This window comes from Globicephala melas, chromosome 2 (assembly GCF_963455315.2).
Source record: "Globicephala melas chromosome 2, mGloMel1.2, whole genome shotgun sequence".
Classification (NCBI taxonomy): Eukaryota; Metazoa; Chordata; class Mammalia; order Artiodactyla; family Delphinidae; genus Globicephala; species Globicephala melas.
In genome coordinates this window covers 69,597,463-69,622,458 of record NC_083315.2, presented here as the reverse complement: position 1 = coordinate 69,622,458, position 24,996 = coordinate 69,597,463, and the positions used below count along the sequence as shown (strand labels likewise).

General features: G+C 38.3%; 1 protein-coding gene across 7 annotated transcripts in view; it reads right to left on the bottom strand.

Moving 5' to 3' along the window:
• Positions 1-24,996, bottom strand: part of CSNK1G1 (casein kinase 1 gamma 1) — a 146,663-nt gene that overhangs the window by 63,956 nt on the left and 57,711 nt on the right. For 6 of the 7 annotated variants that reach the window (XM_060294142.1, XM_030878972.2, XM_060294146.1 and 3 more), the window contains exons 3-4: positions 11,917-11,957; positions 5,835-5,904 (exon numbers count right to left, since the gene is read on the bottom strand). In XM_060294142.1, the coding sequence (XP_060150125.1) occupies positions 5,835-5,904; positions 11,917-11,957 (111 nt within the window). The remainder of the gene's footprint in view (positions 1-5,834; positions 5,905-11,916; positions 11,958-24,996) is intronic. The other variant, XM_060294147.2, reaches the window with a different exon arrangement.

Below are 24,996 nucleotides of genomic sequence, written 5' to 3'. Positions count from 1 at the left end.
AACAGTAATAGAAGGCAACTTTATTGCTCCTTCTGGCTACTTCAGAGGCGTCCACCAGATTTTATCACTTGCACTCTCATTTCTGTCTCTAGAATCCTATTTTCTTGCCATTTGCCTATTCACCCCTCCCCCATCTTCCTTCATTTGCTCCTGCTCTTGCTGACTCATTCCCTCTCCCTTCCTCCCTCTCTCTCCTGCCACTTCAGCTGCATGCTTGGTTCTGGTTTATTCACCTTTTAGTTAATTACCAAACATATACTGACCCGTATTATGTGACCAGTCCCTATCTAGCTATGAACCTTCGTGCTCACACTGTCCCTCTCTTATGTTTAGGGCTCCTCTCTGTTGAGGCCACTGGTTTTGCCTATCTCTGCCCCAAACCTGTCATCCACATGTCCTGTTCCTGTGTGTTAGGACATAAGCAAAAGTGGGAGGTGTGCTGGATAAAAGATTTGTTGGCTGGGAAATTTATAAACTGACAATGTATATACTCTCCTAAGAAAAAGGACACTCGGAGCACAGGGAAACCTAAAAACATTCCCATAACAGGAAAATAAGTTTGAGATTTACCCATGGTGACTATATTACAATTAACCCAACAATGATCACTGAAGAAAATGATAAGAAAATAAGAAAGATGGTTAAAACTCACTGGGTGCTTTCATCTGCTGAATGCAAGGCTTACAGTCTTTAATTACCATGATTAAATACTGTTCTTTCTTGTGAAGTTGGCCCATTGTACCAAACAAATACTGAAGCTACCAGGAGGGCAAGCCAGCCCCAGGGAACCCAGAGTCAATCTTTAAGTCCCTTATTTCTAATCTTGTGTACTCAGAACAACCTATACAAAGTTACATCTGAAAAGAAAAGTATAACTGTGCTCAGTGCCAAAGCCCTTTGTACTGTGAAAAATCAAAACAATGATATAAGAAAAAATTAAGCAAAAGTAAGACAAAACTGAAGAATGTATTTGGTTTAGTCACTGGAGAAAACCTAAAACTTTGATGTTCCAACAGTGAGGAAAAGAATAATATAAAAATTTTCCATAGTCATTACATATAGTTGCAGAGTTCACATTTTAAAAATACTGTTTTGCTTTGAAATAAATTTGTAAATTCTCCAGCAATATCAGGCTCAATGACTGAACCATAATTTGCAAATAAAAATCTACCCCACCCGCACCCATCCAAATATGTGAAAATAGTAGATAATGTTCCCATTTGGATTCACTGACTACTGGGTGTCCACTTTGCCAGGGTTATATTTATGATGTAATTAACTTAGAAAAATAAGTTTATATCTTCTGAAACTGAGTAAGATCCCAAGTATAAATATCTGCACCAGGATGTTTTTTGCATGGTAACATGGTCTTTAAAGTTTTTAATACAATCTCAGTGTTCAAATAGGTCTTAAAAAGTCACGTAATCTAACTTTCTACCCAGTGCACAAATCTCCCTTATAACATCCAGAATGTATAACTGTTTAACTTCTGCCTGAAAACTGCCCTCCTGCTAAGCGACAGGAAATCCTATTGCATAAAACAGCTTATTCCAGTTCACAATTTGGTTTTTTTCTTCCTACAAGAAGGTGTTTGGAAAGAAAGGAAACACAGTATTGCCCCACTTTATCATCATTTGTTGACCTTATGCCTGAAACTGTTAACACATGGCTCCAGATAAATGGGGACAGAAACAGGTTGCTTGGTGATGGAAGAGGTAAGAGAGAGACCATAAATCCACTGCTGCAGTCTTTTAAAAAATTAGCTATTATAATAACAATACAATAATAATACATGATCAGGGCAAAAAATACAACCAACGTGAAAGGATTAAAGTGTAAACCTAAAGACTGCTTCCCATTTCTAATCATTCTCTTCAAAGATAATCATTAACTTTTTTTTTTTTTTTTTGCGGTACGCGGGCCTCTCACTGTTGTGGCCTCTCCCGTTACGGAGCACAGGCTCCAGACGCGCAGGCTCAGCGGCCATGGCTCACGGGCCCAGCCGCTCCGCGGCACGTGGGATCTTCCTGGACCGGGGCACGAACCCGTGTCCCCTGCATTGGCAGGCGGACTCTCAACCACTGCGCCACCAGGGAAGCCCTGTGCTTTTTTTTTAATAGCTAATTCCGTGGTATAAATATATCACCATTTATTTACCCCGACCCATATTGATGACACTTAGATTACTTTCACACTGTTTTAACTGTGATACAAAGTCAAACTTATCTTACTGAAATTTCTTTCTATAATTTTTATTCTGGAATCCTTTGGAATAAACTTAATCTATCATTTAATAGATCTTTAAACATTTGAAAATCACCATCGTATCATATGCGGAGTAGATGGCAGAACGTATGAAGGAAAAGTTTTGAGTTATATACTGAGTTATATACTCAGGTATATCAATAGGAGAAATGCTTTCTTCAAATAAAAACAAGCTACAAGTCTGACAGCACTAAATGCATGCCTAAATTATGGTCTACAAAGCTGACAGGATATTATACAATGATTAGAAACGTGTATCTAATGCAGCATCAAGACAAATGTTACAATGTTCAGTAAATGAAGACATGCAATTGCATGTGAACTGAGATTAACTATGAAATATGTCTGCATATGAAAAAGAGAAATATTCAAATAAAATGTGGCTGAGTTAGGGTGATAAGGACATGGACCACCATCTCCTTTCAAAATATCCTTTAATATTTCATAATTTGGTTTCTACAATAAATGAAAAAAGGAAAAAATGACAGCTTTTAGGAAGACCAAAATCCTCATTCTCAGTTTCAAGACTCTCAAGGCCCTCTTTCTTCCCTGATTATCTTAGAGATAACCTTCACAGTAAATAATCAGGTCTTGAAATTCTTGATGGCAAAGTTACAATCAGCAAAGAAAGCTTGAAGTGTGACTGTCCACTAGAGAACACGACGGTATAGAAGAGAAGAAGTTAGAGATCAAACAAGGAAAAGAAGGGACAATCAGGAAGAGCTCCACCTTAAACCATGTTCACAATCATCCAGTACTACCATTTTTGTTCTATCTACCCATGAGTAGAGAACTGGTATGAATTTCCAGATCATACAGTCAGGGCAATGTAGGGGTCAAAAAGCAAGGTAATGAATAAGACTTTTGTACTTAAGGAAAAAATGGTCAAATTATTCTCAAGCCAACACAGAAGTTCTTATTCTAGGAATTTAAAGTCTCAAGCTATACCAGTGTCCTTTACATTCCTAATCACTCATTTCTCCCCCCAAATTTCATCCATTTATTTCTTAAGTACTGATTAATTCCTTGAACAAATCTAAGTCACAATGGGCTTTTTTTTTCTTTTTAAGTATTCCTTGTCATGATATCCAAATATCGTGCAAATCTTCGGCCTGTGCTGAATAATGACAGACGAAGCATCAATGAGTAAAAACAACGATTGCATAATTTTGGTTTGTGTGCTTTCAGCGTGAAAGGCTGTTTATTTACAGTGCCACAGCATCACCTTGGTTCTGAAGAGAAGGGCATATGTGCTCTAGCTGCTCATACATTAACTACTGATGAGTAACATTTGCAGCTGGGAACTTCACTCTAGAAAAATAGGAAGAGAAATGCTTGTGCCTGTAACTTAGGAAGAAGCTCTAGTGTTCATGCTCACATTTATAGGGAGACATGGTGAAATCTTGTCTACTTTGTCAACTGATTTACTTTCAAAATGAATTTCCTGGCCTCTCGCCTTCTGAGATGGCCCACGCTCTGTGGAGTGTGCTTCTCCCAGGGCCGTTCTCACCTTTTGAGACGGACCACATTCTGTCTATGGAATGTGTATCTCTCTAAATAAATCCACTTTTTACCTATCATAAATAAATAATTTCCCCTTTTCAGCCATCCTCAGGGAATATCTTTCTTAATAACTTGGCAAAAATGTAAAACGCATGCTTATCAAATCTTCCTAAGTTCCTTCTGTCACCAGAATTCTTCCCAGCTTCCTATTATGTGAAAGAACTATGTAGGGCCCTGAGATACATTTGAGACACCAGGGTGAAGAAGGCACAAGCCTGTTCTTAAGGAGCTTATAGTAGTCTTATGGAAGGAGCAGGGTGGATATGCAGTTATAATTAAAAAACAGTCAATGTGTAATCATCAGTAACAGAATTAGGATTGAAAAGCATCCGAATACTTAGTAATAATGGGATAAAATAAGATGACACTTAGGAGGTTCTGGTGATCAAAATCAATTATATAACCAGAAAAATTCAGAAAGCCTTGGTTGATGGCAGCTTATGTAAAAAAGACATAAAGGTTTCAACTGAGTAGAACTCCACAAATGCACAAAAGTCAACTATGTAAAATGGCTGTTAAAATAGCTAACCTAGGGGCTTCCCTGGTGGCGCAGTGGTTGAGGGTCCGCCTGCTGATGCAGGGGACATGGGTTCGTGCCCTGGTCCGAGAGGATCCCACATGCCGCGGAGTGGCTGGGCCCATGAGCCATGGCCGCTGAGCCTGCGCGTCTGGAGCCTGTGCTCCACAACGGGAGAGGCCACAACAGTGAGAGGCCCACGTAACGCAAAAAAAAAAAAAAATAGCTAACCTAAATTAATAGAACTATTGTGTCCAGATCAAGGAAGATAATAATCCCACTGCCTCCAAATCCAGAGTTACTGGTGCTGTTTTATGAGGCTCATTTAAGAGGGACATCACAAAACCAGGAGTGTGTGTGTGTGTACATTCATGCTTCCTAGTGGAGCAATGACAGTGAAGTACCTGTTAATCACATAACGCAAAAAACTGAAGGAACTGAAGACACGCAGCTTAAAAGAAGACTTGCACGTGAGCAGTGGAGGGGCAGCATATAACAGCTAAGATGAATGCATTTGAGCTGTCTGCAAGAACTCATGTTAGGTTCAATGAAAGACAAACGCTCACCCTGGCCTCCCTAGGATATGACTATGGCTGATTATTGCCATGGTCAGGGTATAAGATGACTTGAATAACACCCAGTGGCTCTTATATAATTGTATATATTTTAGGAAGTGAAACTCAAATTCCTTCAACAGTACCTTCAATAATGGTACTTGAAATAGAAACTATGTTTCAGTCATTCACAAAAAACTGTCACATTGAAGAAGCATAAAGCAGAGGAATGCCTATTAATGTCAAACAATTAAACTAGCACTGGAGGATTTCATCTTCTGCAATAGAAATCCTATGGGTTCAACCTCCTTAGAGTTGGTAACATTTGTTCAGTCAATATATTTTTCTTCAAGCCAGTAAAATATTTCAGAAATTTGACCTTTTTGGTAAAAAAACAGGAATGTTTTTAAAAATTATAAACTTAATTTTTTAAAAATCCTCAGAGGTCATAGGTTATTACAATCATATAGATAGGTCTTCTAAATTAATGAGAACAATAGATAAAGTGACAGTGTTAAGGTATTTCAGAAGATATATTTTAGTAGTATGTCTTTAAAATGGATATATAGTCTCAATGTGGTAAAAACAGCTTGAAAATTACCAACACCTCCTCCTTTCTTTCTGTATACACAAAGGAATGAAAAGAGAATGAATAAACTACCAAAAAGCAAAAACCATTCCATGTGTATTTCAGGTGAATGAAAGCATTCACAGGTTGGTCTGTGGGCAGGCATGGTAGCACAGACCCCCAATCAACTCAACTGCCCTTCTAGATGCCAGAGAGTAAGTAGCTTTTTAGTTGACTATGTGTATTTACCTATCCAGCAAGTAGGGTAGGTACATGGTCTGGCAAAAAAGGTAGACAAGAAAATTTACATATGTTAGGGCTTCCAGCTAAGCTATATGCTGAATAAATGGAGGAAACATTGACTTACCTGCACTGCCGAGCTGTTTATAAAACCTGTACTCTAAATGAAGCTGTGGAGCACGTGATTTTATTGGTTCCTGAAACCCAAGAAGAGAAATTGTGATCAGATTTAGACAGTTTTTTCATTCCTAGGTTTTCAGAGTAAACCAGGGCTAAGACCACTTAATATTTTAGAGATGATATTCATATATAATAGCATTTTCTTACCACAATTTCTCTTTGAAAGCACATCTAGGGGAAGATGAAGCTGAATTATATACAATCCCTGCCATGGATGTTTAAATAAAAATACTCTGTATGAGACATCACTCAAGGATAGCTCTCTCACCATGAAGTATTCTTCTGAAATATATTCTCCTAGGAAACCAGGTGCCAAATCTTTTAATTAAATACCAGCAAGTAGGGCTTCCCTGGTGGCGCAGTGGTTGAGAGTCCGCCTGCCGATGCAGGGGACACGGGTTCGTGCCCCGGTCCGGGAAGATCCCACATGGCGTGGAGCGGCTGGGCCCGTGAGCCATGGCCGCTGGGCCTGCGCGTCTGGAGCCTGTTTCTCCACGACAGGAGAGGCCACAGCAGTGAGAGGCCTGCGTACGGCAAAAAAAAAAAAAAAAACCAGCAAGTATTTCCTTCTTGTTTTATTATGAATTTTGGGTAGTAAATGGTTTTATTATTTATAGAAAAATGATATATGCTCAGGAAAAAAATTTCATATACACAAAAATTAGAAAGAAAGTAAAAATAACCTGAGATTCTATCATTTAAAAGAAAAGCACTATTAACATTTTGGTGAATGTTCTTCCAAATATTGATTTATACATATATTTATATATAATATAGACTCAAAAATGTATTTTAAATAAATGAGAGCATACTATATTTGGTGTTCTATGTCTTTAAATTCAACATGTGATGATGACATCATTCCATAACAGTAAGTAAAACTATACATTAGTGTGTGTGTGTGTGTGTGTGTGTGTGTGTGTGTGTGCATGTGTGTACATACACACAAACCTTAACTTTTGGACATTTGAACTGTTTTCAGTTTTCAGTATTATGAATAAAGCTGTAGGAACAGTGTTATGTATATTTATTTTTACACTTTAGAGAATTAAAGACTATAAATGCAACTAAGATATGTAACTTGTAACTTTAATTAATACAGTGTTCAAGTTTTTAAAAATAGAGTTTTCTAAAGAGCCCAAAGATAAAGCAGCCATACTACCACACTTTGCTCTATACCAAACTTCAAGAATTGGCTGGCTAATCATTCTGAATTGACAGTATATCAGGCAACTAGTTCACAAGAAAATCAAACATTACCCTGAAAGATACATCTGTATATCCATTAGGATGGCTAATATGAAAAACACAGAAAATAGCAAGTGTTGGTAAGGATGTGGAGAAATTGGAACCCTTGTGCACTGCTGGTGGGAATGTAAAATGGTGTAGCTGCTGTGGAAAACAGTACAGCAATTTCTCAAAAAATTAAATATAGAAGTACCACATGATCCAGCAATTCCACTTCTGGATATACACCTGAAAGAACTGAAAACTCAGACTCAAAATGATATTTGTAGACCCATGTCTGTTGCAATATAATTCGCAATAGTCAAAAGGTGGAAGCGACCCAAGTATCTATAAACAAATGGATGGATAAATAAAATGTGGTTACATTTTGTTCCATATGTGTGATGGCATATTATTTAGCCATAAAAAGGAAGGACACTCTGACACATGCTACAAAATGTATGAACCTCGGGGATGATATGTTGAGTGAAATAAGCCAGACGCAAAAGGACAAACACTACATGATTCTACTTGTATTAGGTACCTAGAATAGTGAAATTCATAGACAGAAAGTTGAATGGTGGTTGCCAGGAGCTGGGGGGAGAGGGGAATGCTGCTGGTGTTTAATGAGTACAGCATTTTAGTTGAGGAAGGTGAAAAAAAAGTTCTAGAGATGGATGATAGTGATGGGGGCACACCAATGTGAATGTACTTAATGCCACTGAACTGTACAACTAAAAATGGTTAAAATGGTAAATTCGAGAATCAATTCCTTATCAGATATATGATTTTCAAATATTTTCTCCCATTCCATGGGTTATCTTTTCACTCTGTTCAGAGTCCTCTGATGCACAAAAGTTTTTGATAAAGTCCAACCTATCTATCTTTTCTTACTTGTGCTTTTTTGTGTTATATCCAAGAAATCACTGCCAAATCTAACCTTATGAAGCTTTCCCCCTAAGTTTTCTTCTAAGATATTTATAGTTTGGCTCTTATGTTTAGGCCTTTGACCCATTTTGAGTTAATTTTTGTGTATGATGTAAAGGGTCTCACTTCACTGCATGTGGATCTCCAGTTTTCCCAACAACATTTGTTGAAAAAAACTGTCCTCTCCCCATTGAATGGTTATTTGTCCTATTTTTAATATAGGCTCAAAGGAAGGAGAGTTCCACAGCTTCCCTTATTAATTCATGCTGGTGTTTAACAAGTTTCATGGTTTAGAAGGTCTTTATATGTAACTGCAATCTCCACTTACTGAAAGTTTAGCCTATTTCTCTTATATCCTCAATAACAAAGACAAAACAGCTCCCGAATAACCTGTGAATACTATAACAGCTATCTTCAAATAACAAAGCTATTCAGTCATTTCTTAAACTTCCTTTATTCAGGCAAAGTAATTTAAATTTTTTTAACCTTTCCTCACTGGTCCTACTTTTTAGTTATTTGATCACCCCTGAAAGCTCTTCCTGAACCCACTTGAAGTTTTCTGCATTTTTCTTAAAATATAGAATCCATAAATCACAGAATTCAGAACTTTCCTTGAAGTTATCTAGTCTACACCTTTGCTTCTAGGAAGGTTTTATCTAAATCAATTCAGGTAGGCTAGAATACTTCAAAGCCCTAAGGAGCTCTATGAAAGAACTCATACCCTTCTCTGATTGCAAAATCAGCAAGCATCAGAGTTGGCCTTCAAGTTTCTCAAGATTCTTGTATTCCAAAAAAATGTATTTAAGACTATACTGTAGAGTCACTTCCTTATTCATTTATCTCTTCAGCTATAGAGTCTCCATTCAGGTTTTAGATCTTCTAATATATCACCATCAAAGCAGCCAATTTCAGAATTTGTCTTTTAGCAAAATCATTAATAATTCACAAGAAACCAAACGAGACAGTGATGACAAATTGATATGAAACCAGAGGTTGATCTAAACACTAGAAAGAGGAGTGTTCTTTCTGGAGAAACAGTCTTGAATTCGAACAAACCACAAGAGTCAATGAATTTTTAAAAACACAGATCCTTCTTCAAACCTAATACCTTCAAACTTCATACTGGAAACATTAATAGGAAATAGTCAATCTGATCTTGGGTAAATAAGTTAACAGATTAAAAAAAGCAATATCTCGGGGCTTCCCTGGTGGCACAGTGGTTGGGGGTCCGCCTGCCGATGCAGGGGACACGGGTTCGTGCCCCCGTCTGGGAGGATCCCGCATGCCGCGGAGCGGCTGGGCCCGTGAGCCATGGCTGCTGAGCCTGCGCGTCCGGAGCCTGTGCTCCGCAATGGGAGAGGCCACAGCAGTGAGAGGCCCGCGTACCGCAAAAAAAAGCAATATCTCTTTAGAGTTATAGGGCTAAAAGTGGGTGTACACATCACATATATTCAGACATGAGGGGCTTTTTATCACAGACGGAAGGACTTACATCCTTCAGCCAACCCCTTCAGCACGTAGTCGTAGCCTGCTCAACCAACTGGAGCTTCAAGTGCTCTTCTGAAAGCACTATGAATAAAGGACACTGCAAACAATCTATAAGATTGTAAAAGGCAGTGGGATTAGCAGCATGGAGAGAAAACTTTTTAAACAACTGTTAGAAAACCTCTGTTAAAAAGAACCCCAGAAACCTCAGTGATAGGGGTAAAGGAGGGGTTCATCACACTAGTTTGTTTACACTGTATCTGATTTTTAAAAAAAAGTTCCTAGAAATCCAAGAAACAAGAACCCACAATGAAGATCCAAACAAAGTAGAACTGAAACACTACCAGCCCCGGCTTCCTTGTATTTCTGTGCCAGATGCTGATTACATTTCCATAGAGGGCTGGCTATTTGCCAGAATCATGGTTATTCTGGAACACACACGCCTGCCTGAAATCCTAAACTGACAGCAGACGGCTACCTTGTAGGACTGCAATGCTTAAGGCAAATTTTGCTGTTACAGTGAAAAGAGCTCAATTACTGCCATCATATCTCCCACAGAGAATACAGCCCCAAAGCAAGAGAGGAGGCCCATAGACAAGATTGTCATCCTCTAAAAAGCCTTTATTTAAGGTTTATTTGAAAGAGAAATGAGGTACTGAGGCACACCATACTAGATGACATGAAGTCTATCTACCTTTAACTGTTGCCCATACAAAGAATAAAACTTTAATAAAATGTAAGTGAAATGCAATAGTCAGTCATGTCAATAATGTTATGCAACCTTATCTAAACAGGTCAACTAGTATGAACCTGGAAAGAGGAATCTAGATAGAATGAGTTGCCCCTAACAGAAAGCCTCAGAAGAAGTCTTGATAAATAAGGGGACAATAACAAATATACAGTATTGAGGCAACATTTTAAAGTGTTTTAGGGGCTGCTTCTCCCTATTACTAGTCCCAAAGAATCAAAATTATTCCAACTTGGGGCTTCCCTGGTGGCGCAGTGGTTGGGAGTCTGCCTGCCGATGCGGGGGACTCGGGTTCGTGCCCCGGTCCGGGAGGATCCTGCGTGCCGCGGAGCGGCTGGGCCCGTGAGCCATGGCCGCTGGGCCTGTGCGTCTGGAGCCTGTGCTCCGCAGTGGGAGAGGCTGCAGCGGTGGGAGGCCCACGTACCGCAAAAAAAAAAAAAATTATTCCAACTTAACAAAACAATAAAACAGAAAAAGTAAAAAAGAGATGAACTAGATAACACTTTCACAGAATAATCAAATTCCCATAAATACAAATATACAGTTAATTCCTTGACATTCAAGCTGAGAAAAATATTTGGTCTGCATTGTTACATGCATTGTCTCTCTTCCTGCTCCAATTTCTCCAACAAAAGTTCCGAGTCAACAAACAAAACACTTGGTTCCCAAGGAGCTACCTGCTCTAAGACCTGCTCCCTGTCCACCTCTTTGTAGAGAAACTAATCTGATGCCTGTCAGTTCTTCACAGGACAACTCTAACTCCTCCACAGACAAGCTTAATGAGAGGAAAGGACCGACCACAGAGCAGGTGTGGATGTGGTAGGGGCAATTCATTAGAAAAGAACAGCAATTACCACAAGATACTTCCTTCAACTATTAACGCCTCTGCCTTCCAACTAATAAAGCCCAAAACTACCTTCAGATCCTGGGAAATGTACTAGGATTTATTAGGAGGACAATATTTACACAGTTTCATAGAAACTAGTTACATAAAGCATTTCATATGGCTAGAAATGGTTTTTCATCAACCTTACATATAAGATAAAGAACTGTTTCTTCTAAAACTATTAATCCTTAAAAATAACAGAATTATTCTTTTTTAACAGGATGTTATTTTCAATGACTAGGTTAGTTATTCATAAGATTAGCAATGACAAAACCAATTGAACTCTTTGCTTCAAATCTGCCCACGTAATGTGTTTTTCACGTTTGACAGCTTTTTAAGGCAATGATTAGATGATCACATTCAGAAGTATATTAATAAATACCTTACATTTTTAAAATGGATAAGTCATATTCAAGAATAAGAAAATTATAAAAAAAAAATAGCACTGTGAAAGGTACAAAGTTTACAGCAGTTACTAGGGGTTTTTTTTTCCTTCCAGCTATGTTTTATAAACTTTTTTTGATTTATCATTGCTAACACTATAGTTAGCATCCTCTAACTATATAGTGTTTTACAGTATACAGGGATTCATCACTGTAACACTATATATATTTGAAGGAAATGACTATGTGGGATCATATGCAAGGAAAAATAACATTAGTATTTTTGTGAATGGTTACAATTATTTCCTGTAAAAAGATATGTGAAGGGTGAGAGCACTAAAACATAATTACCACAAATACAGATTCTACTCACCAGTTTGATAGCTACATATTCATTGGTGTAGAGATTTTTACCTAGGGGAAAAGCAGAATGTATATGTTTTAGTGACATTTATTCTGGGAAATGCAAAGCAAAATCTTAGCTTACAGGGTCATGAGAAAGGTCACATTCCCAACGCTGTTCACATATATGAAACATGATTTGTAAGTGAAAAGCCAAACAGAGATAATGAGGCCCAGCAAGACAAGAACAAAAACAGCTTGAGAATTTGAAAATTTAAGCTAGACATGAGAATCTTTTATTTTAAAGAAAACAAATCTCAGGGACTTCCCTGGTGGTCCAGTAGTTAAGACTCCTTATGCAGGGAGCCAAGGTTCCATCCCTGGTCAGAGAACTTGATCCTGCATGCATACCTCAGCTAAGAAGTCTGCATGCCACAATTAAGAGTCCACATGTGGCAACAAAGATCCCGCATGCCACAACTAAGACCTGGCGCAGCCAAATAAATAAATAAATATTTTTTTAAAAAATGAAAGAAAAGAAAACAAATCTCTTTGTCTGTCACACACACATTTTGTTATTTAATATTTCCCAACTATTGAGCTATGAGGCAACCCAAGAAGAAGAAATGCCAGAATTACAAAGATAGAGAGATTTTAACTCTTGGCACAAAAAACACAAACCCTCATTTTTCTAACTCACTGACAAGTAAGGTTTTCTTATTTTTTGTCATGGTATTTAGTATCAACTTTAGTTGGCATAAAGGACAGTGTGAAATAAAACCAATTATTGGCCTACTCCTTTTGGAAGACTCATCTACTGTCTCTAAGTAGATGATTCTCAAAGCTGTTTTGACTCTTCACCAGAACTCAAGCTCTACACCTTCACCTATATGCAGAAACAGCTCTCCACCCAGACAACACTTAACTCAAAGTTCTTCCTGCAGTTGCAACCTTTTTCCTCTCAACTTCTCTACTTACAGAAATGGAATCAATATTCTTCTGTACTAGACATCTAGAGTCAGAACTTGGGGTGAGTATAAGAGCAACAACCATCAGTTAGTGAGCCCACAGTACATGCTGGGTCCTTAGCTACCTTTACCTCTTCAACTCCATTAGTCCTTGAAGGCTAATTTTAATTCCTTGTGAGTGCTTAGTATAGACCATATAGCTCAGCCACTGCACTGGACTTCACATTGCTTCTTATATATTTGTCCTATCTTATTCAGCTGGACTATAAATATCTTGAGAGTAGCGATTTTATTTAATGGATCTATCAATGCCCTATGGTGCTTAAGACCATGTTCTGCACATCTCAGACACTCAAAACCTTGACTGATTAAAAGTTATAAGTACGTATAGTATGACTACTTTTTAAATAATACATGTAGGTAAAGGTTATATATACACATAAACGTACATATATGTATGTACATAGCTGAATATATATGCATGGAAAAGGATACATAAAGATGTATTAAGGTATTAAGATGACTGTTTCTGGGCTTCCCTGGTGGTGCAGTGGTTGAGAGTCTGCCTGCCGATGCAGGGGACACGGGTTCGTGTCCCAGTCCGGGAAGATCCCACATGCCGCGGCTGGGCCCGTGAGCCACGGCCGCTGGGCCTGCGCGTCCGGAGCCTGTGCTCCGCAACGGGAGACGCCACAACAGTTGAGAGGCCCGTGTTCCGCCAAAAAAAAAGAAAGATGACTGTTTCTAATTTTCATATAATATAGGTTGTTTCGATAATGAACAAAAAACAAACCCTGCATTTTGGGAACAAAAGGCTGCTTGTAATATTGATTATTTTTAACAAGCTCTAGACAATAAATGGCCATTATACTTTTAATACAGTTAAAATTACACCATTATACTTTTAATACTGTTATCAGTTTTCCCAGTACTTTTATGTGGAGAAGAGTACACTAACTTAGGAATAACTTTTGTCTGCAAACAGCATTAATAGAGAGGATTCACAGGTTGCCAGACAAACATCTAAGACATTATAAGATGAATAACTTCTTTTTTAAAGGAGCAAAAGTAGTAAATAGCCATTTTTTCCCTCTCTGTATTAATTGCATTAAGTTCTAAAAGTTAATTTGTGTTTCTGATTAATGTTCCCACCAAAATCATTTTAAAAAATATATTTGATGAAATTGTGAAAAGGATACCAACAACCGGGAGAGGACGAGATGAGGTAGTAACAGCCAGCTCCCAGGCAGATTAAAACTCCAGCTTGGCCACAGACTTCTTCCATGCGAGATAGGATGCTGCATAAAGAGTTTTCAGGAAAGCCCTTCCCGGCACTGTATAAGCATAGTTATTGTGATCTAAAACTTATTTTAGCAAAGGGCTGACCCTAAAAACTCATTACTGCTTAGAGGAAAATGGTCAAGTTTAAAACTGTAAATGTGTTTGGGGAGGGGGATGTCTTTCCGAATTGGACACTCCCTCCCAGTTTTTGCAGTAAGAATTACTGGGGGGTAGGGAAGTAGGGGCACCGAAATTCACCCCTTACTCATTTAGAGTACAATATGACTTCACTGTTAAAGAATTAAATTAATTTTTGAAGTATATGCTTAAAGTAACAGATCTTTAATTCAAATAGATTACAACTTTTAAAGTGAATTGAGATGGTGGTATCAGTGTAAGCCTAGTAATCAATCTGGATTCTGATCTGTGAGCAAGAAAAGAGAGAAGGCAATCACAGGAGTCTCAGAAAGGATGTACTTTCCTTTCTTTCTCCCACCACCTCCCCACAAGGTGTGAAAAAATGAGTAGAATTTTAACAGTTGAAGAAGGGAGAAAAACACATCTCAGGGAGAAGAAACTGTATGAGCAAAACAATAAAAATGAGAAAACAGACGGTTTAGGAAGAGAATGGGCGATGGTCTTGGGGTAGATGGACCATAAGTTGCACCATGAAGATCAGGAAGGAGTAGGGATGGGCAAGGAGTGGTTAGGGCAGCAAAAGAAACTAGAAAAGTAAGGGTGAGTCCACATTAGGAAAGTCCTCAATGCCATCTTAAAACTTAAAATGAAAGGTTTCTGAGTAGGGTAGTGACACGATCAGATCTCTGATTTAGAATAACTATACCTTCTTTGTAAAGAGGTATAAAAGATTAACCAGAAAAACAAGACACCAGAGGTAAGGGAAAGTATTTGAGTATTTAATACCCCTCATATGCAAATATCAGACACCTAAGATGAGCAACACTCACTTCTCACCCTTCAGAGACTGTATTCTAGATCCTCACACAAGACCCTGCACATGGTGCCTCAGAGTTTGATAAATAAATCATATAAAGTGATAAGTGTTAAAAAAAAAAAGAAATATGAACAAGACAGTAGATGACTTAGATGAGGGAGGGTAAAGCATTTGGGCACAAATGGCACTTGAGGTGAGCCTCTGAGGACGAACAGGAGAGGATAAAGAGCATTTCTTATAAAAATACTAATTTGAACATTGAGGTGGAGAAATGATAGAAAATGCAGAGAATGTGATAAAGTATGAGTGCACCAATATGAAAGGAGCACAAAGCATATGGGGGAGAATGGTGAGAAATGAAGCCAGAAAAATCCATACGAACAGAGTATGAATAACCTTGAAAGCCAGCTTCTTGCTCTGAAGTAAATACTTTTCCTAAATCCTCACTTTTTTTGAAGATTTGGGGGAATCTTTTTTTTTTTAAAAATAGTAAAACAAACTTGTTATATTATAGAAATCGTGCAGGGACTTCCCTGGTGGCTTGGTGGTTAAGAATGCACCTGCCAATGCAGGGGGCACGGGTTCGAGCCCTGGTCTGGGAGGATTCCACGTGCCACGGAGCAAATGGGCCTGTGAGCCACGACTACTGAGCCCACGTGCCACAACTGCTGAAGCCCATGCGCCTAGAGCCTGTGCTCTGAAACGGGAGAGGCCACTGCAATGAGAGGCCCATGCACCACAGCGAAGGCCCACACACAGCAACGAGGACCCAACGCAGCCAAAAAGAAAAAAGAAAAAAAGAAAGAAAGAAATCCTGCATAGTTTTCTTTTGGAGGAAAAACAAACAACCAAACAAGAGTTCAAAGAAATCCCAGGCACTTATGGATCTGCTTATTCCAGAGTCTAGAAGGCCTCACGAATCAGAGGGGAACCTTTTCCTCATTTTCCCTGTGTTCAGCTGGGCGGCCCAGTTTTCACAGATCAGTTTACCTTCAACAGTGTGACCTTTACATCTCCTGTGAAGGTGGGAAAGAGTAGCTGCCGGGCGATGCCAGGGAAGGAGGGGATTTAGTGATGCAACTGCCCCATATATATATATATATATATATATATATATATATATATATATATATATATATGTATGTATATACTTGCAACTACTCTTCCTGTTTTTAGCACCTTCTGCATCCCAACTTTTTGAAATTCCTACTGTCTCCAATTCTTGAACTTATTGATATCTGGTGTATTCTATGTTACAAACTGGCCTACCCATTAAATCATTCAGCTTTCTCTGGACTGCTAAATTAGTTATCACTTAACTGCTTTCCAGCTTCCAGAATTTTGTTAAAATTTCTCACCTGTTTTTATCTTCTCTCTCTCTCTCTCTCTCTCTCTTTGGTTCCTGGTGAGTTTTATGCCTTAAAAAAAAATTCCTTTTCTAAACATACATTATAAAACTGAGGCAGTGACTTCCCCTGGTGGTGCAGTGGTTAAGAATCCACCTGCCAATGCAGGGGACACAGGTTTGAGCCCTGGGCCAGGAAGATCCCACATGCCACAGAGCAACTTAGCCCATGTGCCACAACTACTGAGCCCACGTGTCACAACTACTGAGAAGCCCGCGCACCACAACGAAGAGGTGCCCCCGCTCACTGCAACTAGAGAAAGCTCACGCGCAGCAACAAAGACCCAATACAGTCAAAAATAATAAATAAATTAATTTTAAAAAATAAAATAAAACTGAGGCAGCACTCAGTTTCATCAACTTACACATATATTATAATTAGTTATTCATGCATCTTTTTACCTCCACTAGGCAGTAAATTTCCTAAGGACAAGAATGTTCCACTCATCTGTTTATCCCTATCGACCAACATGGTATCTGATATATAGTAGGTAACAGATGCTTGCGGAAGTGAACCAAATTGACTTGATATACAGAGAAGGTTCTTCTGAGAAAGTTTTAGGGCAATTAAAAAAAAATTTAGTTTAGAATCAGATATGGATAATTCTAAGTGTGAATATAGGAGTTTTGACTTCATTATTCAACTTGTGAAATCACCAAAGATATTTGTGCTAAGAGGAAACGTATAGTCGTGAAAGTTGTATTTTAAAAATATTAATCTGGTCCCAATGTATACAATAAAAGAGACAAGAATACCTACGAAGAAAATGAATAGGAAGTTTTTATAGTAGAACATTTAAAGAATAACATCTACCACACAGTGTGGTTATGATGATTACACGAGTTAGAATATGTGAAAGTACTTTGTAAACTGCAATGTCCTAGATAAATCTAATTTTTATGACTTCTCTTATCACGGCAGGTACGATGCAATAATTCCTTGAAGATAACTTTAAAAAATAGGATTTATAATCAAGGCATTTAGAAGAAAAAACTAACAACCTTTGGATTACATATAAACATGAGGGAAAAGGAAAATAGAAGGGTTAAAGTTGATGCTTTTAATTAGAGGAGAACAGAAAGAAAACCAGGAGAGTAGGCAACGATCGTTTCACTCTACCATGATGCCTTCCTCCAAGTTCTCACTGAACCTAAAAGCAGCAGAGAAATTATGAAATGCCTCTCAGCTTCAATTTTTGTACCTGTATAAAAGAATATAGACACAGAAGCACAATGACACAGCTTATGTAACACCAAACATGATAGCTAATACATTACAAAATGCTAGCTTGCTTTTGTTTGCTTACTTTCTCTGCTTATTTCAAAACAAGCTGAATACCTCACCCTCTTAAAAAGCAATTATCCTTATTCCTAAGAGGCCCTGGAGGTGACTAGATAATTCTCCTGAGCTATGCATCATTCAAATGAATTCCTTTGCCAGGGGGCATCATTAAGACTGAAGAGGTCAGGGGAATTCCCTGGCAGTCCAGTGGTTAGGACTCCATGCTTTCACTGTCGTGGCCTGGGTTGGATCCCTGGTCAGGGAATTAAGATCCCACAAGCCACGCGGTGTGGCCAAAAAAAAAAAAAAAGACTAAGAGGTCAATACAAAACACAGCCAAGTGGAAGGCTAGACAAACACTAAGCCACTATTCTCAGTGATACACAAAAATTTTGCTCTGGAAGAATTTAATTACAAAGATAGAGGGTTACAATCCTGCCCATTTAAAATAAATGACTGCTTCATCATACAAAAAATTATATATACATATGAATGATATATCAATAAATGTGAGAAAGGCAGTTTACTGAACAGAAAAATATCATTGATGAGGTGGCATAATCCCAAGCACTCAAAGCTTTTAGTTGCTGCACAAAATCCACAATGCTTCCCAAGGTCACTTCCTGGCCATGGGTTCTTTTATCGTTAATATAAAAGAAACTGCATTACATAGTAGTTTTGCGAGCTTTACATCCAAACTCAGCCCTTTTGAAGCAGCAGTCTTAGATGTGAAGCTACCCATAAAATCCACTGCATGAAGACTTCCTGTTTCAGTAAATCGCCTACAGAGACAACATTTATGGTAAGCTTCATCAGACAAAGCACTATTTCAAAGAACCAGCAGGTGTCAGTTCTCAGAGTCACGCTGATAAAGGAACATACAAGCCTCAGTTCCCAGTTTAGTTAGATCTCCAGCTGTCAGATTTCTTGCCGTAAAATGAAAGTAGTACATTTATAAATTACTACCTAGAACTTGTCAGAAAAAAAAAAATCCAGCCAAATGAATGTGAGGCAATTAGTAGTTAAAACAAGAAACCCATCTATGGTTCAAGATGGCGGAGCAGAAGGATGTGCTCTCACTCCCTCTTGTGAGATCACTGGAATCATAACTAACTGCTAAACAATCATTGACAGGAAGACACTGGAACTCACCAAAAAAGATATCCCACATCCAAAGACAAAGCCACAGTGAGACGGTAGGAGGGGCGTAATCACAATAAAATCAAATCCCATAACTGCTGGGTGGGTGACTCACAAACTGGAGAACACTTATACCACAGAAGTTCACCCACTGGAGTGAAGGTTCTGAGCCCCACGACAGGCTTCACGACCTGGGGGTCTGACAGCGGGAGGAGGAATTCCTAGAGAATCACACATTGAAGGCTAGCAGGATTTGATTACAGGACTTCAACAGGACTGGGGGAAACAGAGGCTCCACTCCTGGAGGGCACACACAAAGTAGTGTGAGCATTGGGACCCAGGGGAAGGAGCAGTGACCCCATAGGAGACTGACCCAGACCTACCTGCTAGTGTTGGAGGGTCTCCTGCAGAGGCGGGGGGGCAGCTGTGCCTCACCACAAGGACAAGGACATTGGCAGCAGAAGTTCTAGGAAGTACTCCTTGGCGTGAGCCCTCCCAGAGCCCACCATTAGCCCCACCAAAGAGCCCAGGGAGGCTCCAGTGTTGGGTCGCCTCAGGCCAAACAACCAACAGGGAGGGAACCCAGCCCCATCCATTAGCAGACAAGCGGATTAAAGTTTTACTGAGCTCTGCCCAAAAGAGCAACAGCAGGCTCTACACACCACCACTCCCTCCCATCAGGAAACTTGCACAAGCCTCACAGATAGCCTCATCCACCAGAGGGCAGACAGCAGAAGCAAGAAGAACTACAATTCTGCAGCCTGTGGAAGGAAAACCCCATTCACAGAAAGTTACACAAGATGAAAAGGCAGAGGACTTTGTATCAGACGAAGGAACAAGATAAAACCCCCCCAAAAAACTAAATGAAATGGACATAGGCAACTTTCTAGAAACAGAATTCAGAATAATGATAATGAAGATGATCCAGGGCCTTGGAAAAAGAATGGAGGCAAAGATCGAGAAGATGCAAGAAATGTTTAACAAAGACCTAGAAGAATTAACAAACAGAGATGAACAATACAATAACTGAAATGAAAAATACACTAGAAGGAATCAATAGCACAATAACTGAGGTAGAAGAACGGATAAGTGACCTGAAGACAGAATGGTGGAATTCACTGCTGCAGGACAGAAAAAAGAAAAAAGAATGAAAAGAAATGAAGATAGCCTAAGAGACCTCTGGGACAACATTAAACACAACAACATTCACATTATACGAGTCCCAGAAGGAGAAGAGAGAGAGAAAGGACCTGAGAAAATACCTGAAGAGATTATAGTCGAAAACTTCCCTAACATGGGAAAGGAAATAGCCATCCAAGTCCAGGAAGCACAGAGAGTCTCATACAGGATAAACCCAAGGAGAAACACGCCGAGACACATAGTAATCAAATTGGCAAAAGTTAAAAACAAAGAAAAATTATTGAAAGCAACAAGGGAAAAATGACAAATAACATACAAGAGAACTTCCATAAGGTTACCAGCTGATTTCTCAGCAGAAACTCTACAAGCCAGAAGAGAGTGGCATGACATATTTAAAGTGATGAAAGGGAAGAACCTACAACCAAGATTACTCTACCCGGCAAGGATCTCATTCAGATTTGATGGAGAAATCAAAAGCTTTACAGACAAGCAAAAGCTAAGAGATTTCAGCACCACCAAACCAGCTCTACAACAACTGCTAAAGGAACTTCTCTAAGTGGGAAACACAAGAGAAGAAAAGGACCTACAAAAACAAACCCAAAACAATTAAGAAAATGATACTAGGAACATACATGTCAATAATTACCCAAAACATGAATGGATTAAATGCTCCAACCAAAAGACACAGGCTTGCTGAATTGATACAAAAACAAGACCCATACATATGCTGTCTACAAGAGACCCACTTCAGACCTAGGGACACATACAGACTGAAAGTGAGGGCATGGAAAAAGATATTCCATGCAAATGGAAATCAAAAGAAAGCTGGAGTAGCAATACTCACATCAGATAAAATACTATAAAAGAATGTTACAAAAGACAAGGAAGGACACTACATAATGATCAAGGGATCAGTTCAACAAAAAGATATAACAATTATAAATATATATGCACCCAAAATAGGAGCACCTCTATACATAAGGCAACTGCTAACAGCTATAAAAGAGGAAATCGATAGTAACACAATAATAGTGGGGGACTTTAACACCTCACACCAATGGACAGATCATCCAAACAGAATATTAATAAGGAAACACAAGCTTTAAATAACATGACAGACCAGATAGATTTAATTGATATTTATAGGACACTCCATCCAAAAAGAGCAGATTACACTTTCTTCTCAAGTGCGCACAGAACATTCTCCAGGATAGATCACATCTTGGGTCACAAATCAAGCCTCAGTCAAATTAAGAAAATTGAAATCATATCAAGCATCTTTTCTGACCACAACGCTATGAGATTAGAAATCAATTACAGGGAAAAAAACGTAAAAAACACAAACACATGAAGGCTAAAAACTACATTACTAAATAACCAAGAGATCACTGAAGAAATCAAAGATGAACTCAAAAAATACCTAGAGACACATGACAACGAAAACACGACGATCCAAAACCTATAGGATGCAGCAAAATCAGTTCTAAGAGGGAAGTTTATAGCAATACAAGCCTACCTCAAGAAACAAGAAAAATCTCAAATAAACAATCTAACCTTAGGAAACTTACACCTAAAGGAACTAGAGAAAGAAGAACAAACAAAACCCAAAGTTAGTAAAAGGAAAGAAATCATAAAGTTCAGAGCAGAAATAAATGAAATAGAAACAAAGAAAACAATAGCAAAGATCAATAAAACTAAAAGCTGGTTCTTTCAGAAGATAAACAAAATTGATAGACCTTTAGCCAGACTCATCAAGAAAAAGAGGAAGAGGACTCAAATCAACAAAATTAGAAATGAAAAAGGAGAAGTTACAACAGACACCGCAGAAATACAAAGCATCCTAAGAGACTACTACAAGCAACTCTATGCCAATAAAATGGACAAGCTGGAAGAAATGGACAAACTCATAGACAGGTATAACCTTCCAAGACTAAACCAGGAAGAAATGGAAAATATGAACAGACCAATCACAAGCAATGAAATCGATACTGTGATTAATAATCTTCCAAAAAGCAAAAGTCCAGGACCAAATGGCTTCACAGGTGAATTCTATCAAACATTTAGACAAGAGCTAACACCCATCCTTCTCAAACTCTTCCAAAATATTGCAGAGAAAGGAACACTCCCAAACTCATTCTATGAGGCCACCATCACCCTGATACCAAAACCAGACAAAGATACTACAAAAAAAGAAAATTACAGACGAATATCACTGATGAATATAGATGCAAAAATCCTCAACAAAATACTAGCAAACAGAATCCAACAACACATTAAAAGGATCATACACCATGATCAAGTGGGATTTATCCCAGGGCTGCAAGGATTCTTCAATATATGCAAATCAATCAATGTGATACAAAATATTAACAAATTGAAGGATAAAAACCATATGATAATCTCTATAGATGCAGAAAAAGCTTTTGACAAATTCAACACCCATTTATGATAAAAACTCTCCAGAAAGTGGGCATACAGGGAACCTACCTCAAAATAATAAAGGCCATATACGACAAACCCACAGCAAACATCATTCTCAATGGTAAAAAACTGAAAGCATTTCCTCTAAGATCAGGAACAAGGCAGGGATGTCCACTCTCACCACTATTATTCAACATAGTTTTGAAAGTCCTAGCCACAGCAATCAGAGAAGAAAATAGAAATAAAAAGGAATGCAAATTGGAAAAGAAGAAGTAAAACTGTCACTGTTTGCAGATAACATGATACTATATATACAGAATCGTAAAGATGCCACCAGAAAACTACTAGAACTAATCAGTGAATTTGGTAGAGTTGCCTGATATAACATTAATGCACAGAAATCTCTGGCATTCCTATACACTAATGATGAAAAATCTGAAAGAGAAATTAAGGAAACACTCCCATTTACCACTGCAACAAAAAGAATAAAATACATAGGAATAAACCTACCTAGGGAGACAAAAGAACTGTATACAGAAAACTGTAAGACACTGATGAAAGAAATTAAAGATGATACCAACAGATGGAGAGATATACCATGTTCTTGGATTGGAAGAATCAATATTGTGAAAATGACTATACTACCCTAAGCAATCTACAGATTCAGTGCAATCCCTATCAAACTACCAATGGCATTTTTTACAGAACTAGAACAAAAAATCTTAAAATTTGTATGGAGAAACAAAAGACCCCGAATAGCCAAAGCAGTCTTGAGGGAAAAAAACGGAGCTGGAGGAATCAGACTCCCTGACTTCAGACTATACTACAAACCTACAGTAATCAAGACAATATGGTACTGGCACAAAAACAGAAATACAGATCAGTGGAACAGGATAGAAAGCCCAGAGATAAACACACACACCTATGGTCAGTTAATCTATGACAAAGGAGGCAAGGATATACAATGGAGAAAAGACAGTCTCTTCAGTAAGTGATGCTGGGAAAACTGGACAGCTACATGTAAAAAATGAAATTAAAATACCCCCTAATACTATACATAAAAATAAACTCAAAATGGATTAGAGACCTAAATGTAACACTGGACATTATAAAACTCTTAGAGGAAAACATAGGCAGAACACTCTTTGACACAAATCACAGCAAGATCTTTTTTCATCCACCTCCTAGAGTAATGGAAATAAAAACAAAAATAAACAAATGGGACCTACTGAAACTTAAAAGCTTTTTGCACAGCAAAGGAAACATAAACAAGACGAGCGGCAACCCTCAGAATGGGAGAAAATATCTGCAAATGAATCAACGGACAAAGGATTAATCTCCAAAATATATAAACAGCTCATGCAGCTCAATATTAAAAAAACCAAACAACCCAATCCAAAAATGGGTAGAAGACCTAAACAGACATTTCTCCAAGGAAGACATACAGATGGCCAAGAAGCACATGAAAAGCTGCTCAACATCACTAATTATTAGAGAAATGCAAATCAAAAGTACAATGAGGTATCACCTCATACCAGTTAGAATGGGCATCATCAGAAAATCTACAAACAACAAATATTGGAGAGGGTGTGGAGAAAAGGGAACCCTCTTGCACTGTTGGTGGGAATGTAAATTGATACAGCCACTATGGAGAACAGTATGGAGGTTCCTTAAAAAACTAAAAATAGAATTACCATATGACCCAGCAATCCCACTACTGGGCATATACCCAGAGAAAAACATAATTCAAAAAGACACATGCACTCCAATGTTCACTGTAGCACTATTTACAATAGCCAGGTCATGGAAGCAACCTAAATGCCCATCAACAGACGAATGGATAGAGAAGATGTGGTACATATATACAATGGAATATTACTCAGCCATAAAAAGGAATGAAATTGGGTAATTTGTAGAGATGTGGATGAATCTAGAGACTGTCATACAGAGTGAAGTAAGTCAGAAAGAGAAAAACAAATATCGTATATTAACGTGTATATGTGGAACTAGAAAAATGGTACAGATGAACCAGTTTGTAGGGCAGAAATTGAGACACAGATGAAGAGAACAAACATATGGACACCAAGGGGGGAAAGCGGAGGTAGGGGTGGTGGTGGTGGTGGGATGAAGTGGGAGATTGGGATTGACATGTATACACTAATATGTATAAAATGGATAACTAATAAGAACCTGCTGTATAAAAAAATAAAGAAAATAAAATTCAAAAAAAAAATCAAACAAAAACCAAGAAACCACTTCTATGTAACTCAGATTGTTTACCATGTCTATTTAAGGCAAAGAGGCTGGCCTACTGCCTTTACCACCCAGATAGCATCTCTTTAAGTAGGCAGCATGATCAAGGGTAAGAAGATAATAAACACTACAACTTTAAAGAAAGAAGCCAGAGGGTTTTTTAATTTTTACTAACTTAATTCTACTAGTTTATTAGTACACTATGCAGAAAGATTTCCCAAATGGTTAGTAGTTAACAGCAATGATAATTGTTTCTTGTGCGAAGT